The following is an 18,750-nucleotide window of genomic DNA, read 5'->3' as shown; positions in this document are numbered from 1 at the left end:
CTATTCGATTGGTTTGGTACAATCTTGGTTTGAGAACACGGATAATAGGTAATATGCCAAATGACTTATTCCTATCCAAAGTTTGGTGAAATTTTAAATTTATATCAGTCAATTTTTTAAAATTTAAATATTCACCATTCTATTAAAATTTATTGTTATAATAAGGGTAAAAATATTATTTTGTTAAAACTATTTAAAAAACTAAAAATTTATCATATTTCTTCTCTTAGGTTTATAAATCTAACAATTTTTTTCATCCAAAGTTTGAAAAGTGATAATTTTTTTCTATGTTTTTTTCCTTCTTTTCGGTGCCCATCTTTCTCGCTGCCAAAAATTAGAAGATGATGAAACATGCCAAAAGATGATGAAGCGTCATCTTTGTCTGATCAAAGATTGACTTCAGACTTATTCTAGAGATGTCAATCTTCGATCGAACAAATTGCCTTTGTTTGACAAAAAATGAATCATCTTTATCTAGTTAAAGAGATAAAGATAACGCTTTGTCGTCTTCTAATAAAAACCTAAGGGAATAGACCGAACAGTAGTCAATTGCCCCACCTAAGGGAACACTTTGTTGTCTTTCGATTTTCGACGATAAAAATGGTGGTTATTGGAGAGAAGGATAAAAAATCCTAGGAAAAAAAGAGCACTTTTCAAACTTTTGTTAAATTTGTAAATCTAGAGTGGAAAATATGATAAATGTTAGTGTTTTTAATATCTTTAGTTTAATAACATTTTTACCCTTAATTGTAATAATAAATTTTAACATAATGGTATATATTTGAATTTTTAAAAGTTAATGGTGTGACTTTAAAATTTCACCAAACCTTGGGTGGAAATTCTTTTGTTGGCCCAATTTCTAAGAAGAGCGGTGCCAACTGCAAAACAAGAAGGGGTCTTCACTCTTCCAAAGCACGCTTTCACATTCTGTTCAGTATAAATAGACGATTCCACTCTGCCTTTAAACTAGCACAAGGGGTCTTATGGCTGAAGTTGGTGAATCTTCTTCCCCAAAACTCTCCCAAAATATATGGGCAAAGCTTGGTATTTATTTCTTTCCCTTCCATTGTTTAGTCTTTTATGTTATTCTGAAATTAAACTCAAAGAAGCAACAAAGTTTCAGACTTTTCTTCTTTTGCTTTTCTTTATCCTTTTTGGCAAATGGGTTTCATTTCTATATTGCATTTTTATGAAGTGTTTTGGACTTTTTATAAAAATAATTTTGTTCAGAAAATGTTGACAATGAATGTGATAGTTAAATTTTGTTTCTTGGGATTGCAGTACCATCTGATTCCAGATACTGTGATGTTGAAATAAGTTCAGAAGAGGCGGTCATACGCTCAGAGATTTTATCTTCTTCTCCAGACAAGCATGAATGGTGTAAAATAACAAGAAATTCTGATCACCCTTCTGCCACATTGCAAAATAAGAGGTATTTTGCATTTTTTTTTTTATTCATCTCTCTTCAGTAGTCAATTCAAAACTAAGAGGATAACTGATGAGCTGAGAATTACCCTATATATATAAATATGTTCCCTAACTAGTGTGTGTTTATATATATATATATATATATATATATATATATATATATATATATAAATTATTGAATTTAATGCTTTCTAGAGGAGTGGCGTTGCAAGAGACATATTGATGGGGGTTAGGTTTAAAGATAGGTATTCTCAACTGGTCAAATCACTTTGAATTTCGATATATTCATGGTCATGTCCCTGTGTTTTATATGTTGAATTTAGCGGTTCTATGGTTGTATTTAGGACTAAAAACGAGAAAGAAATAAGCAAATAGATTAAAGTAATGGACTTTTTTTAACATGGATGGTATGATTAGTTTCCAATTCAAATATGAAGCCTGAACCTAAACCAGTTGACTCTGTAACATGGTTATTGTCAATATAGTGTTTTTTTTTTAATTAATTTTTAAAAAATTTTATGAGGACATCTAGATTTGTATTTGTTGAGGAAGCAAGGTTTAGTAATTTAGCAAGGAAAATAAGTTGGGGGGAGGTGGAAGTCATGTTATTAGTGAAAACCAACAAGCAAAGAATGTGCAAAAAAAAATTGTTTATTAACTAATTAAAATTAAATAAATAGATGAATGATGAGAAAAGTATAGGAAAAAATATCTTATGTTTTTGTGATATATTGGCTATGCATAAGTGATAAACTTTGTATTTGGATGGGGGATTTTGATATAGTTCAAATGCAATACTTGTTGACGAGGCTGTTGTGCAAAATGGAGAGGTTGTTGACATCAGCAGTGGATCTGAAATCATTCCTGCCCCTGATAGAGTAGGTAAGTATTAATTCTCTATAATATCTTAAATTTTATTTAATACTTAAAATAAATATATATATTTTTTATATTTATATTTGCAGTCTTGTTTAAATTCTTGTGTGTTAAATCTTAGAATATTTCAAAGCTTCATTGTGTTTGTACTTTTTTCTGTTTCTCTTTGAAATATTAAAAAATTGTTTAGTACAAGCATTTACAGTATTATGAGATTGGTTGGTACAAAACATTTATTGTATGATTATTAGTCTTTTGATGAGAAAAAAATATTGCATGTTGAGGAAAAGTACAATGTAATGTAAGGAGAATTTATATAATCTTGAACTAACGAATTTAACCAAAGAGAGCATTATAGATATCAAGTAAATAAGAAAGCATGCATACATACACAGCATCCTTTTTAATCATAGAAGAAGAGGTTTGGAAATTCTTTTTAGATAATTGAAACGGAATCGTTTTCTCACTTCATAAAAAGCGGAAAGACATTTTCACTGCATATCTATGTAAAGGTTTACCTCATTTTGATTTCATAAATACTCTAAAATTAAATGCTAGGCACTTTGGAATTGTGAACAAATTGTGGGGGTGAAAGTGAATATTTCAATGGAAGCCCCAAGCTGTGACTTGATGCCTAATGCAAGTTTAGAAGCTATTTTTTTTCTGGTAAAATGCTACTTATAATAGATCTCTATTTAGTTTGAATTTTGAGCTTAGTAGTCATATTATTTTTTGGTTGTATCAAAGTGGCATGATTTCTCATACCCTAGCATATTTATTGTAGTTGAAGTTTCAGGCTAATGTTGTGAATTTCTCTTCTTTTCATTCATTCTATCCCCTCCTTATGTTGATTGGTAGTTAAGCGCCGTTGGAATTATTTGTATATGTAGAAATCTTAGGTATTCAATAGGAAATATTGACAGAATATTCATTATTATAGTAACATAATATATAGGTATAAATTAGGGAATCTTAATCCTGATGTTGAGCCTCCCATTGAACATGAACATTTCAAAAAAGATGGTGATGTATTGTCCCAAGGTCAACTGGACCTCCCTATTGTTTTTAGAAAAGGAATAAGTCATTTATCCAACATCCTATATCAAGGGTTTTTTTCCTATGAAAGATTGTCGCTTGAATCTCAAGCATCTATTATTTCATTGTCAGAAACAAAGATACAAAAGAGCATACAAACACTTGTCAATCCCACATGGAGATTAATAGTCCAAGAAGAAATGGGTGCTCTAGGAAGAAACGATACTTGGGAAATTTTAAAGCTACTCAAGGGAAAGAGAACTGTAGGGTTCAAGTGGATTTTTGCTGTGAAGTATAATGTAGATAGGATTATCAACAGGTACAAGGCAAGATTTGTTGCCATAGTTTGTACTCAAACCTATGGTACAGACTACTAGGAGACATTTGTAGCAGTGGCTAAACTAAATATTGTAATGGTTCTCCCATCATTAACATCCAACCTTAATTGACCTTTACAACAAGTAGGTGTAGAAAAGCTTGCCTAAATGGTGATTTACATGAAAAGTTTTACATGGAGCAAACCCCTGGTTTTGAAGATTGAATTTATTTATCTGTGGTGTAAAACAATCACCAAGAGAATGTGTTAGAAACCCAACCCTTATTCAACAAAAACAGAAAATAAAATACAATAAAATAAAATAATTTTATTAATTAAAGGGCTACAAAAATAATCCGGACAATTCGAGGAGTCCAGGGTGTCCCATTTTCTGGCCGTTCAAGGTGCTGGAAACCTTTTACAATCAACCAAAGTTGGTTGGCTAAATAACAAAACCCTATTTTTTTTCCTCCCCCCTTTTGAAACCCAAACAACCTTTTTTGTAATAAAACTACTTTGCGAATTGAGGAGAAGTGTCCCAATCCTAGCAGAATGCTTTGAGAACTTTACTTTGGCTGTCAAAAAAAGAGGATTTACATGAGCCTAACCCGATCACACTTTTCTACAAGCACTTTGAAGATGGCAAAGTGTCTATTTTAATAATATATGCGGACAACATCGATTTCACAAAAGACAATCATGAAGAACTAGATACTTTGAAAATTATATTGTAGAAGAACAAGAATTTGAGCTTGAAGATCTTGGAACTCTAAGGTACTTTCTTGGAATGGAGGTAGCTCAAAGCAAAAATGGGATCACTATATTATACAAAGGAAGTATGTACTTGTTTTACTTCAAGAAATAGGTATATTGGGATGCAAACATGTTTAGACCCTTATGGAGCAAAATGTCAAATTAGTTATTGAGAAAGGTAAGGAAGTTGACTGAGAGTGGTACCAATGATTAGTGGGAAAATTGATCTACTAATCTCACACAAGACTAGACATTGCTTTTGTGGTAAGTTTTGTAAGCTAGTTTATGCATGCATCCAAGTAGAAACATTTTGAAGTTGTATACATAATTATGAGGTATTTAAAAGGCATCCCTGGGAAGGGACTTTTTTTATTTTCAAAAAATGTGATTACAAAATGGTAGAAGTCTACACAAACTCTAATTGGGCAGTTTCACTGTAGGTAGAAGACCCATGTCAAGATATTGTACTTTTCTTTGGGGGTAATCTAGTGACATGGAGAAGCAAGAAACATTCAGTGGTTGCTTGAGGCAATGCAGAAGTTGAGTTTCGTGTGTTGGTTCATGGTGTATGTGAAGGAATATGGCTAAGGAGGTTACTAAGTGAACTAAAAAATTGTAGTAACTCCCCCATGAAATATATTGTGATGACAAGGTTGTTGTGAGCATAACACATAATCTAGTTCCTCATGATCGTACAAAGCATGTGGGAGTTGATCGCCACGTCATTGAGGAAAAGATCGATAATGAAAGTGTATGTTTGACTTATTTTCCTACCAGAGAGCAGACAATAAATATCTTAACTAAGAACTTTCATTGACTGAGTTTCAAAGATTTGGTAGATAAGCTGGGAATGATCAACATATACATCCCAACTTGAGGGGGAGTGTAGAAATTTTAGGTATTCATTAGGAAATATTGACAAAATATTTTGAGTATTTGTGTAAATAAGATAGTTGTCTATATTAGAATAAAATTACTAATTTGATTTCCAATCCAATTAGAATATTAGGCTTTAATTTTTTTTCTTTTTGATGGGATTGTGTGCTGTGTCTACTTCCTATATATATATATATATATTTCTTTTGTTAAGATTCTTGGAATTCTGTATTTGTAGCTTAGGATCAATTTTTTACCTAAAATTTGGAAAAACTTATTAATTTTTTTGTTAGTTTATGAATTTTTAGACTTTTTCCTGATAGTTATTGAAATTAAAACGTTTACTATCTTCTTGAAAGGGTATGTTAGCTTCGATTTCTCTTTTTCTTATAATTGTTATTCTTCTTTTATAATATAGTTTTTAACAGTTTGTGTTGTTCTTTATAATTTTTTGCATTGTACAATTTGGTCTATAATGTGTATTCTTTTGATGCCTCCAGGATACTTGAGTTATAGATTTAAAGTAATGCCACGACAAGAGTCCTGCAAGCAGCAGTTAAAGGTAGGTAATTATGAATGGAGTGTTCATTTTGAAGATGCCGTTGCATGTATAGTTATGCTACTCATATAGTTTGTCTCTTTGTTTGGTTTTTCCAGATTTCCATAGATGTTCAGCATGCAAAATGTTGCATCTGTTTAAATGTTTGGCATGATGTTGTTACAGTTGCCCCTTGCCTCCATAATTTTTGGTCAGTTATTTATATATTTATCTTCTGCCCATTATAACTTCTAATTTCAATTTGCTGATTTTATATCTAGCTGTCCTTTTTATATATTTGTTTTTAGCAATGGATGCTTCTCTGAGTGGTTAAGGAGATCACAGGATAAACGTGCAACTGTGCTCTGCCCCCATTGTAGAGCGATTGTACAATTTGTTGGGAGAAACCATTATTTGCGTAATGTTGAGGAGGTAGTAAATTAAATTCTCCATTACCACGCAGCTTATGAATTTGTTGGAAAGATTTTGTATGAGCATCTGTGGTTTTTTCATGTCCTTTCAGATAAGAAAGTGATTTTTTTTTTTTAAATAAAGAAAACTTATGAAACAAAAGACAGACTTCTAGAAAAAACAGAAATTCTTGCAAGCTGGCTGAAGAAATTCTATAACAAAAGTGGGAATTCTAAAAGAGCCCGGCAATTGAAAAAAGATAAAAACCAAAACGATCTCCACTGTCTGCCCTATCTCAATTAAACAAAAGAGAGGAATTTCCCTAGCGGACACCAAAGAGAAGCCCACAATTGAAATTACAGGGATAATGTTTTCTTCCATTTGGTCTATAAATCTTTTGTTGCTTTCTAAGAAAACTACCCAAAAGTAGTCATTCTTGCATGGTTCTAAGAACGGAAGCTCTATTCTCCTCCCTAAAGTACTATGTTTCTCAACTAACAAATACACAAGGGAACTTGGAACTCCCTGCCCAATATAGTTTAGAATAAGGAAAATTCCATAATAGCAAGCCAACACAGCGGTGGAGATAGAGCACATGGCATTATAATTTCTATATGCAGTACTGCTTCTGTGACAATATCCATACAAATTGAAATTAAATTTGTATAAGCCTTGATGTACTGACCTTTTTCTTCATGGTTGTCAATGGATATTGTCATATAATGAGATTAAATGTAATATATTCATGAATGTTGTTTTTTAAAATGGAGGCAATTTTGATTCACTTTTTCAGGCACTCTTCTTTTGATGTTTATGTATTGATGGTTTTAGAGACTCATTGTTTCCTGTGGTATGATTCTGTATATTAATTTTGTCTCAAATCTTATTCTGATTCCTGTACAATTTTTCTAGTGTATACTCGATGCTGATTCCTCACTAAAGCGTTCTGATGAAGAAGTTGCTCTTCTGGATTCCTATGCATCAGTAAAATCATATCTTGTAAGTAATTTCTCTTTTTGGATTCATTTGCAAGCACACTGGAACCTATTTTAGGTCTTGCTGTTGGACATGACATGACCATCCTTCAAGTTTCGGTCTTGTAGTCACATGCCTGTAATTTATATACATATATAGAATATGGTTGTTGAAGTAATAAAATTTGTAGTTCACCGCATTATCCTTTTTCATTCTGGCCTGAATGATAGTGTAAGAGTGCACTGCTGATGCCGATTGGATATAGCAGATGCTTCTCTTTTTTTAATTGCTTTATAGCTGTATTGAATCATAAGACATTGCTATTCTGCTGTGTATATTTGCGTATATCTGTCTTAGTTTACTCCAGTGTAGCCTGGATGGGAAAGGTTGCGATTATTTGATTTGGTATGATGTAAACACCTGGTGTGAGTTTTGTAACAATTCTTGGTAATTTTTTGAGAATCAATGAGTTCTTTTCTTCCAATTCCAATTTCCTAGCTTTTCCCAAAATCAACTATTCATTGAATTCTACCCTTTTACTGCATCATTGATTCAAGCTTGAGCCAAGCAACACTTTTGTGTTTGTTTTAATACGTTGATCAATGTAAAAATAGTATGCAAACGATCTGAAGATATCAATTTTAGGTGACTGAGTTTTCAATCAAAACTGAAATTTTAAATTGCAAGGTCAAGCTTACAAAAGCTTAAGCTTGTTAGATCGTAGCTAGCAAGTCAATCCAATCATGATGTGGGTCACCAGCTAAGCTTCACTTGACCTCTTTAATCCAATTATAATTATTTAGAACTTGAGAAAGCTCCTGCTTCACTTAGATTGGCATTTAAAGCTCTATCAAAGCTTTAATGTGAGATGTTAGAGGCAATTATTTCCTGGAAAAGCTCTTCATATGCTAGCATGCCTTCCAAATAGTTAATTATTTAGGCAATCACATAGGTTGTATCTTCGTAAAATGTTGGATTTTGATTTGATAGTTGTCATGGAAGTTTGGAAGTACCTTTTAGATTTTTATACAGAGGTTTGATGGTTTTAGGATTATTTTATATATATATATATATATATATATATATATTTGAGAGGGGGAGGGGGAACAGGCCACTCTTTTGGCATTTTGATTTTTATCTCAGTTTATTAATTGAATACCATCCCATACCGATTATCTCAGTAAGGCAGCATCCTGTATAGGGTAATGTGGATATTTCCTTGACAGTAACATAATGCTAAACTTTCAATTAGCATGGCTATTTAACACATGAATGGTTTGCTACTTATGCTTCTCATCTTAAATAGATTTCACATGATTTTAGTTTTGTTGATCTTTTTATGTATCTTTAAATAGGAAGTTTACTTGACTTGCATCTTTTTTTTTTTTTTTTTCTGAATCTTTTCTTCACGTTTCAATGAGATTAATGGTAGCACTTGCAATGTATGCTAGGTTATTGAGAGTGGAAAGAAACTGCAACGGAAGAGGGCACATTCACCACACGAAGATGAAAATGATAGCAGGGAGCTTCCATGCCCTCAATGTGGTAATAGATGTTGCATCTGCTCTGTATTGACATCATATCCTTCTAATTAATGCATTTTGTCATGCACACAGTTTCATTCTTCTGGCCAGCTGCCCAAGTTGCTCTTTCATTTTCACTTTTATTGTTACAGTAATATTTCAGACCATCATGTTTGCAAGTCTTTATTATCATATGCAACCTTTCACGTTATTAATATGCCATATATATATAGAGCAGTGCTCTTGTATGCTGAAACGTATATCTTTTCCTTCTGAATTTATAATGTTATTTATTTGGCCAAATTTTATATATAACTAGTTCAATGACAACTTTCAGGTATTGAAGTTAGCGGGTTCCGCTGCAACCCAAACACAGTTCATTTGCAATGTCATGCCTGTGGAGGAATGATGCCTTTCAGAACCGATATTCATGTGCCGCAACACTGTAAGTCACAATTTCTGTGCGTTGTTTGTGTACCTGTCTTTCTAATTTTTATATTTTTGAGATGTAAAATCCTTGAAAGCAGGTTGAGGTTGGTAATTGCAGTAGTTCCCTTTCAAGTCATTATTTTATTTCCTGGTGGTGCATGATTGGGTAAAAGTTCAAACTCATTTGTACCACTTTTAATATATGAGTGGAATGAATTTTTCAAAGTTTAGGCTTAGTCCTAAAGTGGAGCATTGATTGAACAAGCACAATTGATATGGAAAATTGAGCCTATTATCTTTTATTTCTTTATTAATGTATAGTAGACACGAAACACTTTTTCATTTTCAACCTCTCTTGTAGGTGTTGGATGTGATAGAGCATTTTGTGGTGCTTATTGGCAGGCTCAAATGGTTAATCGAAGTGACATCCACCATATGTGCAGTCACAGTACTTTCAAACCTGTATGGGCTTCCTACTGTGTGAATTTATTTCATTAATTTTTAGTGAGATTATTATTTTTAGGATAAAATCTTGTATAACTACTGTCTGACAGAATAAACAGAGGTATCATGGATGCCCATGTTTTTACTCTTGCTACATTCATTTGTTCATTCCTAAAATTTTCAAACATGATGCAAGCTTCCTCCCAGGAGATTGCTACGCTCTGTTTTAAATAGAGTAGGGAAATGATTAATATATTCATTTCTCTGCCCACCGGCACTATACACTTATTTTCTTCTGCCAAATCTCTCGATCTGTTTTATTTTTGTTTTCTTTTTCAAAAAAAAAAATCAATAATAATAAATAAATAATGGCAGTTATTGTGTAAAAGGGTTGGGGAGTATTTGATCACCAATTTCTGGTGTTAGATTGCAAGTGCGCTCCTATAGATGCTCTTCTATAGGAGTGTTGTGGCTTGGAGAATGCTGCCTTTTTTGTTGTTATGGAGCATTTGGTGTTAAAGGAACCATAGATTTTTACATGGTTGGGGTCTTTTAGAAATTTGAAGCAAGACTGCTGTTGCTGATTTGTTTCTGTTCTTAAGACTCTTCTCATAGATTATACATGTTTCTGATTTTAGGTTGTAGGCTACTGATAGATGGTAAGTATGGTTATCCTTGCCTTAAGAAGACCTTGTATGAGATCATCATGCTAGTGCTGGCTGGAATGTCTATCAAGTTTGGGTGATGTTGAAATTTAGTTATATTTCTTATTTGCAGATCTCAGAACGTACTCTCCCTAGGATTCCGTTCACTGCACATGAAATGAATCGGCATGAGCAAGATGTATGGAATTTTTCTGGACAAAATATTGGATATATTGGAACTTTGTTTTATTACAGTTGAGATTAACTGTCATCCTAGTGGCTTTTTTAGATCACAGAGAGGTGTATTAGAGAAACTGGGACAACATTGCAGAATGTTATATCTGATTGGATTGTAAAGTTGAACAATAGAGAAATTGGTAAGTCGATGATAAATCTTCTGTTGTTGATAGATTGTTAACCCAACTAAGGGTTTAGATTATTCAAACAGAATTGTAACACAAATTTGTGACAAAATTTGTGTGATTTATCCAATAAATCTAATATACTTGAATTAGATGTTGGAGGTAGTTGTTTTTTTTTTAAACTAACTTCTTAACCGTGTGATCACATTTAATCAAAAGCCATGATTTGTTTGTGTCAAATTCTAACAATAGTTTGACTTTGCAAATAAGTTGTCAAATTTACTTGCTTAATTCTTTGCAGATCGAAGTAGGCTGCTTCTGAATCATGCAGAAACAATAACTGCTGGGACTCATATTTGCAAGTAAGTGTTGTTGTTTATGAACTTTCTGTAGGTAAATCAAAGTTGGTTCTTCAATACTTGTATCAAAGAGATTGAAATTTTTATGGAACTATAGGAAAAGATTTAATTGATAATGATGGGAAATAGTGGGTTTGGTAACTCATTCAAAAGTGCTACTGACTGGTCATCTTAATTTACATAGATGTCTCACTTTTTAATAGATACTTTGTTTAATATCCAATTTAATTTGGTTTTGCACTGGGGTGTATGGTAAATACCATATCGAGGAAGAAGAGGAAGAAGTAGGTGCTTGTCATAATTTGGTTGTATGTTTCATCAGATAGCATTCTGTTGCATTCATATGCTGGAAGATGTAGGTTTTGTTGCTGCTGATGGTGATTTATGATTCTTTGTATATTTTGTGCAGTGAGTGCTACGATAAATTGGTTTCATTTCTGCTGTACTGGTTCAGGATTACAATGCCCAAAGACGTAAGTATCTCTATCTCTATCTTTATCTCAACATGAAGCATCAGGACATTCTTGTATTAGTATTGATTCAGTAAATGGAATGGCATGGATATTAATGCTGTTGTTACATACACATACAGCATCTACCCGCGGATGCAAGGCAAAGAGAAGATTGCTGGTATGGATATGCATGTCGGACACAGCACCACAATGAAGTTCATGCGCGCAAAAGAAATCATGTTTGTCGTCCAACTAGGGGCTCTAATATGACATAGTATGTATCAACTTCAACTTACTCTTGAGAATATATTCTATTTTTAGTAGCAAAAGCAAAAACTGAATTATTGCAAGTACAGTGAATTCGCTTTCACTCATTATAAGCTTGCCATTTGGACAAATTCTCAATGATATGAAAGCAACAACTTTTTAGAAAATTTAGGCCCAATGACATGTATTGTCTTTATGAATTAGAATAGAAATTTTAGCTTCCACTTTCAATTTTTCAAATAAGGGAGAATGACCTATTTTATATTAAAATGACAAGATATCATCCTTAAAGTCGATTTTCGAAAGGGTCTTTTTTTTTTTTGTTGGTAAATTTATTATATGTTAAAAAATAAGAAAAAGATAAAAATATTTTTATTATAATATTAAAATGATACATGACAAAATCATTTCCACACCGATATTTTGTATCTACATAACTCATCGACAATACTCGCGGAAAACCCTCAAATTATTCAACCTACCAGGGCTTATGAGACTCAATTCTTCAGTACAAGGAAACTTAACTTTTGGAGATCTAGTGTCTCCATATTGAACCCTTTTAGCTTTCAAAACCTTGATTTAATCCACATAAAAACAAAAACACTAGCAATTTGTTGTATAAATCGTTATAGTTGTTGGTTTGTAGAAGGCGTCGATATAATTCTTTCACTTGGTTCTGGATTGCGTAACTTATTGCCCCATCAATACGATTGTCAACCTCCATACTACCACTCGTAGCCTCAACTTCTTTGCACACATACTCATGCACAGCATCGGAGAGCGAGAGAGAGACAAAAGGAGATGTGAACAGCAACTGGTAAGACAGTATAGGGCTGTGACATAACAACAACGACAATGGTGGGAAATAATCTAGTATGTCAGTTCGATTATGAACTGCATTATTTAGTGAGATGATTTTCTTGGCGTTAAGTTTTACGAAAACATTCACTATGCCTAGTATTGGCACAACCAGAAATTCATAAAGATAGACATTTTCTCCTCTTTCTTCCATTGAGGCATAATAACGAAACAAATTTTTATTTTCCTGTGTTTAATGGTTGTAGAATGTAATGCTAACCATATTAACTTTAGTGATCATGATAACAAAAATCATTCCATCATCTTCTTTATCCATATGGGCTTTGGAAGCACGGGAGAAACCAGCCCATTTAAGGGTTGCCCAGGCCTACACTCGACTACTTTTATGTCGCAACAACTTGCTTCCTTTTTAAGTTTACTTCCACAATCAATATTTCATTAAGGCACATCCTTTAAAAGATGAAAACTGTGATTTGCGATTTGCCCGGTTGCCTTGCCAGTGCGATTTCCGAGCTACCATCTCTATCAACTATTTACGATTTCTGAAAGCTAGCATTACCATTTCTAATTTTTTTGGTTAAAGTTTTTACATGATTGACTATGCTTAAGATTGTTTTTTCCTTTTGCGTATTTTATGAAATTGTTTCTAATGCTCTTTTTTTTATTTTTTCCCGAATCAAGTTTGGAAGTAGGTACATCATTTGTTTCGATTTTATTTCCCTAATACCTTTATTATTTGGACTGCTATAATATCCAATTATTTCAAGAGATTAAAAAAAAAACTTCACGATGAAATTGATGTTGAAGATTCTATTATTGTTATTGAGATTAATCAAATCTAATTAGAAGAAGAAGCACCACAATAAGAAAAGAGTTTGAAGAAAAGACTCCATTATTGGTATTGGGGTTGATCTGGGATTTGGTATTTAACATGATAAATTGGATTGATATTGTTATGAATGAGTGCGGTAAATTGTATATGATTTTAACAAAGCAAATATATGCTTGTGTAATGATCTATAAACATTCGTTGAAAGCATCTAAGATGAGCATGAGAATTGGATGCATGATTTGATCGGAAATAGTCTAATACTAGTATTTTTGAAGTGATAAATATGTTGTTCGGGTAGGCATTTACATTTTTGTTAGTAAGGAATGGAGTTTGATTGTCGAAAAATGCTAGAATAGTAAGATCAAATGTCAGTACAGTCATACATGCCCTAGGTAGAAGACAACCTGCCTGTGCATAGGTGTATGCTCCTAAGTGTTATGTAATAAGGTAGTGTATGGTCGTACATTATGGGGCCAATGTGTATGGCCTTTCTTATATTTCTTGTGCAATTCTTTTCTTACTTAACTCCTTTCCAATGAAACTCGAAGTTTTCTCTTATCATTAATGTAATTATTATATTAGATGATAATTGATATGTTTAGATTAGGTAATATTTTATATAATGTAATAGAAGAGACAAAGAAAAGTAAAACATTCTTAAAGACCCGAAGATGACGTGTAGTAGAGTAGGACCCCTTGGTTGATCTTACTAATCTTTTTTTGCTCAAAGGAATCGGTTGAGTTAGGCCATGTACCAACACATTTAAATATATACGTATAATGCGATGAACTTAATTAAGGTGAGATCTAAAATAAAACTAAAACCCGTCAATTAAAAATATTAAGTTGAACAAATCAAGTCTTCTATCACCATGGGCTTGATTAAGCTTACGTTTGTTCTAGCCTTATTTGCCAAAATAAAGGGTTCATTTTGATTGAGAAAAAATTGAATGGCCGACAATGATGGGTCTAACCTAACTAACCATAAAACTTGTTCACCAAAGCAAATGTAGATTGAGTTAGAGGCACAAGTAGAGTTATATGCATTTGTCTATGCATTGATGATATGTAGTATACACTATACTAATACTAAGAATAGTACTCGAGGTCATTGAATTGTTGGTTTAACAATCTTGACTTCAGTTTAATGGCTTGTAAAATTGGTTTATAGACTTACGTAATAATCAACCCATTCTGGCTTGTTCACAAAAGTGAAGGCAAAAATAAATAGTTGTTGTGTGGTCAAATTTCTCATTCGAAAAATTGCATGAGGGTAGCACTAAAGAAGTCTCCAGCTAGCCTGAATGGCCAATCATGCGAGCAACATATAGCAACTAAACAAGTCATCAACACACATGTTAACTCATAATGCAGGTACATTTTGACCTACAAACAATAAGAAAAGTGAATCTTATTAATTATATGATTTGCTTAATCACGTTTCATTTCTATCTCGCACATTCACTAGATAGAAATTATCTTCTATCTTTATGATATAACATGACTGCAACTTTCCACTGACATCTAGATTCATTGTATTGTTACTAGGATATGGGTGTATTTTTTTATGTAATTACACAATCATCTCTTTTTCTAGTCATATAAATATATGATTCTTTAGAAGCAAAGAGATGATATCTTTTTATCTTATACTAGTATGATTTTTTTTTTTTTGAAAAAATCAATAATATAACAATGGACATAAGCATATAAGTAGGAAGCCAAACCATTGTAAAAATCTTACTATTTCAAGTATTAATTGTTGGAGTAGGTGTTTTAGAGCTAATCTTCTTCTTCAATATAAATCCATAAAGAGTCATGTTTGAATATTCAAATGTTAGTCTTTATCTATAAGTGCATGTGTTTACACATATACTTGGATAAATGTTTTTAGATTGATAGAACTGTGATGAGGGATCAACAAGATGTTTGATCACAAGGATCTTATGAGCACATGTAGTGGTTAGTCTAAAAACTTGTGTAGCCTCAGTATTACCTAACCAATGACATAGATAATACGGTAAGATTATTATAGTGTTGAGTAACTCTACTAAAAGATAGCGATAAATTTCAAGTGTTGAGGTTGTATGTGTCAATCTAGTATAACACATAGGTGCATATTAGGAGCAAGTCCACTAGACTAACTCACCTAGAGGATTCCATATAAATGATAATCCTAATATCTATGAAATATATCCTCTTAATGGATAGTGGTATATGTGATCCAAGACTTTAGAACAGCAGAACGTCTTGTGCATAAATTGGCCTAGTTTGACACTAACCCAACATAGCTTTTTTTAAAAGTCTGTTAGAACGATAGTGGCTAGCTTGACAAAAAGTGTAGCAAAGTTATGGTGGATCAACAGAAGATTCATTATTTTCAAATATGAAGGCAAATATCTCAATCTATTATTTGGTATGACAACGAATTAAAATTTATGACCATGTTGATGATGAATTGAGGTAGACATTACTTATATATCTCAACTTCAGCGAGATATTGGTTAATAAGAGGATTTGAATGTACGATAACAATACCATTGAAAATGTTAAACATTAGTCTTTTGCTAATTCTTTATCGATTGGGTAGTCATGATCTTTTGTTGGAGGCTATTAATGGTTTTTGAATAACTGGAATAATAATTGTGAATTAATCACAAATTTTATTCAATGCCAATATGATAGGTACCTATGGGTCACACATAACAATGGGCAAATAGTCATGATTGAAATGTTAAAGATTTATTACACATAAGGTAAATCACATCTAAACACTGTGATTTCCAATCATATCAAGATAGATACCTTATTCATTGTTTTACCTAAGTGTATAAGATTATTATATTAGGGATCAAACAATAATAATCCAATTGTTTAGGGGTTGGAATGCAATTTATGGAAGTTAGATTTGAGTATAATTGCACATAAAGTGAATCACCTGAAGATATACGGAATATACCTAATATGGTGAATTTAGATTTCTAACAATATGTCTTAATATTTAGAAATAAATATTAAAGAGATTTAAAGGTCCTATTAATATTTATTAAAGGAATTCGACTAAAAGTGCAATTAGGATAGCCCATGGGCTTAACTATATGAAGAGTAGAATTATGGTTAGGATTTGTCTCATAAATAAATAAAGACATTTATCATCATTCATTACGGTTTTTGAAACCCAAGCTGCCCATCCTGGAGAGAAAACATTGTCTCAAAATTTCCACTCATTCATCAATTCTTAGTAATCTAGCAATCATATGTGCCTTGAACAATCATTCATATTGTCTTATGTTTGCGATTGTCTTCGTATGGACTAGTAGAAGTCCAACTACATTGTAGAGAGTAGTGGAAGTGTTCGAGACAAATTCGGGATAGATTAAAGTTTGAAAGAGTTGACAAACATATATTACAATCCAATCTCTTTTCATATGTACAATCACCCCTAGACCTTATGGATAAGGGTTTTGTAGTCCAAAATTTTTATTGTTCACCTTATTCCACTGTCAATGTTAATTATTATTTGGACTGTGAAAACCCAACATTGATTGCATAGAATTACACTTCTAATTTTGTTAGTTCTAGTTTGTGAAAATTTCACCATCAGCAGATACAAATTAAATCCCATCAAAGATTTGTAATACGTTAGTTTAAATGCTTAATCTTAAAAATGTTGTCAACATAAACCAATTTTTATGTCAAACCTAAATTACTAACATGAGTACCCCGTACCACCTTTGTTGCCTTAATAACATCTAGTTATACCAAAAGTAGAAAATTGAATTCTAGTCAAAATATTCTTCATATATACATATGTGTGTGTGCAACTCTTTTACATTATTAACTTATTAACAACCTTTTTTGATAGGGCTGCGTTATATAGACGTGGATTTGAGACGAAGAAAACTCAAGTTTGGATTTGTCCAAATTCAACTTGACTCAATCCTAGGTTCAAATTGGATGAGTTTTTTTGGAGTTGAGCTCAATATAAAGAGATTAGTTGTAGCTTGACTCACATTGTAGCAAAATAATATTTATTTATTAATTATTATTATTTTTTTAAATTTATGTGTTTAAATAAAAGAGAAAACATAAAATTGAGTTGAATTGTTATACAATGCAAAGTAGTAAGTTTATTTATAATAAGTAAAGAAAGTTATTAAAATTATTCTCACTAGATGGAGGATTAAAATAACTGAGTTGAAAAATTATTTACAGAGGATGAAGAGGGTTGGTGACGTGTATCTTTTACATGTGGGATTTTTGTAATTCCAAAACTCCACCTACTACTATAAATAAACCTTTGGTGATTGTAATTTCAATAACTTACCCGACCTACTATAAATAAGCCTAACTTTCCTATTTTTTTTTTGTTTTCACTGTTTTCTTCTATTAGAACAAATAAAATTTAAAAATAATATTTTAAAATTAAAAATTATTTGTTTTTGTTAAGCTTAAACCAAGTTTAAGCCAAATTTAAGTCTCATTATATGAGCTTAAACTTGATAAATTCTTAAAACTATGATGTGACCTTGAACTCAAGTTATAATTAGTCATTTCAAATTTGATCAAATTGAGTAAACAATCGAACTCAAACCAGTTAGGTTCAAATCCAATATTAGGTGTGTATAATATATACTTTTTTGATGGAAACCAATATATAAATTTATCATATAATGAAGAAAATGAGATAAGGGTTGATGAGTATTCAAAAAAGACAGAAAGAAGGTGGGTCATGGATGTAGGTTGGTAGTTCAATATGATCCCACCTATATAGTGAAGTAGCATAAATAAAAGGCTGGAAAAGGATACAATCACATCTTAGATTATAAAAGGTGACAAATGGAGATTACAACTAAAGAATTAGGTGGGAGTTTTTTTGGCGATGGCCTTCTAGAAAGGCAGGCATTTTATTTTATATCTTCTCCCATATCATGTCTATTATTTTAGTTGTTTCCACGACCAATTCTTTTTTAAATACAATTTTAATAAAAATATAAAACTCTTTTCCATCATCCTCTTCTTCTTCTTTTAAATTTCTGAAGCATGTTTTGATTATTTCTTTCTGTTCTTTTCATGACGATTAATGGAAATTAAATAATCAAAGATTAGTTGATTGATGTTAGACAATTATTTGATATTTCTAAGGTATTATTTAAAGAAAATAATCCTTTATTAATTTTATGTTTTGAAGAATTGTATTGGGAAAAAGTGTAGATCGAGCTGAAAGAGAAATTTTTATGTCTTTTCTATAACAATTACAAGAATAAGATGTTGTCATTGAGACAAAAGAAATAAAATAAATGTAATGGTTGAAGAAATGTTTTGATTCTTTAAAATCTCAGGGATTATTAATTCCTACCTTAATCCTGACTTACTCCTTAGGAAAGAATTCCAAAATATATATTATAGTT

The 18,750-nt window shown here is 31.9% G+C and overlaps 1 protein-coding gene across 2 annotated transcripts; it reads left to right on the top strand.

Moving 5' to 3' along the window:
• The first annotated feature begins 883 nt into the window (after window positions 1–883).
• LOC123206733 (E3 ubiquitin-protein ligase CHFR-like) lies at window positions 884–11,855 on the top strand. Of its 2 annotated transcripts, none has more exons than XM_044623955.1 (15): window positions 884–1,044; window positions 1,282–1,432; window positions 2,213–2,310; window positions 5,785–5,846; window positions 5,942–6,033; window positions 6,131–6,254; window positions 7,146–7,232; window positions 8,660–8,750; window positions 9,069–9,176; window positions 9,522–9,622; window positions 10,382–10,447; window positions 10,538–10,625; window positions 10,912–10,972; window positions 11,379–11,442; window positions 11,562–11,855. In XM_044623955.1, the coding sequence occupies exons 1-15, from the start codon at window positions 984–986 to the stop codon at window positions 11,694–11,696; spliced, it is 1,389 nt and encodes a 462-aa protein (XP_044479890.1). In that variant the 5' UTR covers window positions 884–983; the 3' UTR covers window positions 11,697–11,855. The 2 variants fall into 2 exon arrangements, with proteins under 2 accessions (XP_044479890.1, XP_044479889.1); XM_044623954.1 differs by having other exon boundaries at window positions 8,660–8,753.
• Window positions 11,856–18,750: the final 6,895 nt, after the last annotated feature.

Source organism: Mangifera indica, unplaced genomic scaffold (assembly GCF_011075055.1).
Source record: "Mangifera indica cultivar Alphonso unplaced genomic scaffold, CATAS_Mindica_2.1 Un_0047, whole genome shotgun sequence".
In the NCBI taxonomy this organism is placed as follows: Eukaryota; Viridiplantae; Streptophyta; class Magnoliopsida; order Sapindales; family Anacardiaceae; genus Mangifera; species Mangifera indica.
This window is presented reverse-complemented; position numbering and strand designations above follow the sequence as displayed.

Excerpts from the sequence above, each read along its gene's own strand:
- LOC123206733 (XM_044623954.1), top strand. The coding sequence starts at position 984 with ATGGCTGAAGTTGGTGAATCTTCTTCCCCAAAACTCTCCCAAAATATA. Across the intron at positions 10,626-10,911 it reads GTTGAACAATAGAGAAATTG|ATCGAAGTAGGCTGCTTCTG; the intron begins GTAAGTCGATGA and ends AATTCTTTGCAG. Across the intron at positions 11,443-11,561 it reads GGATTACAATGCCCAAAGAC|CATCTACCCGCGGATGCAAG; the intron begins GTAAGTATCTCT and ends ATACACATACAG.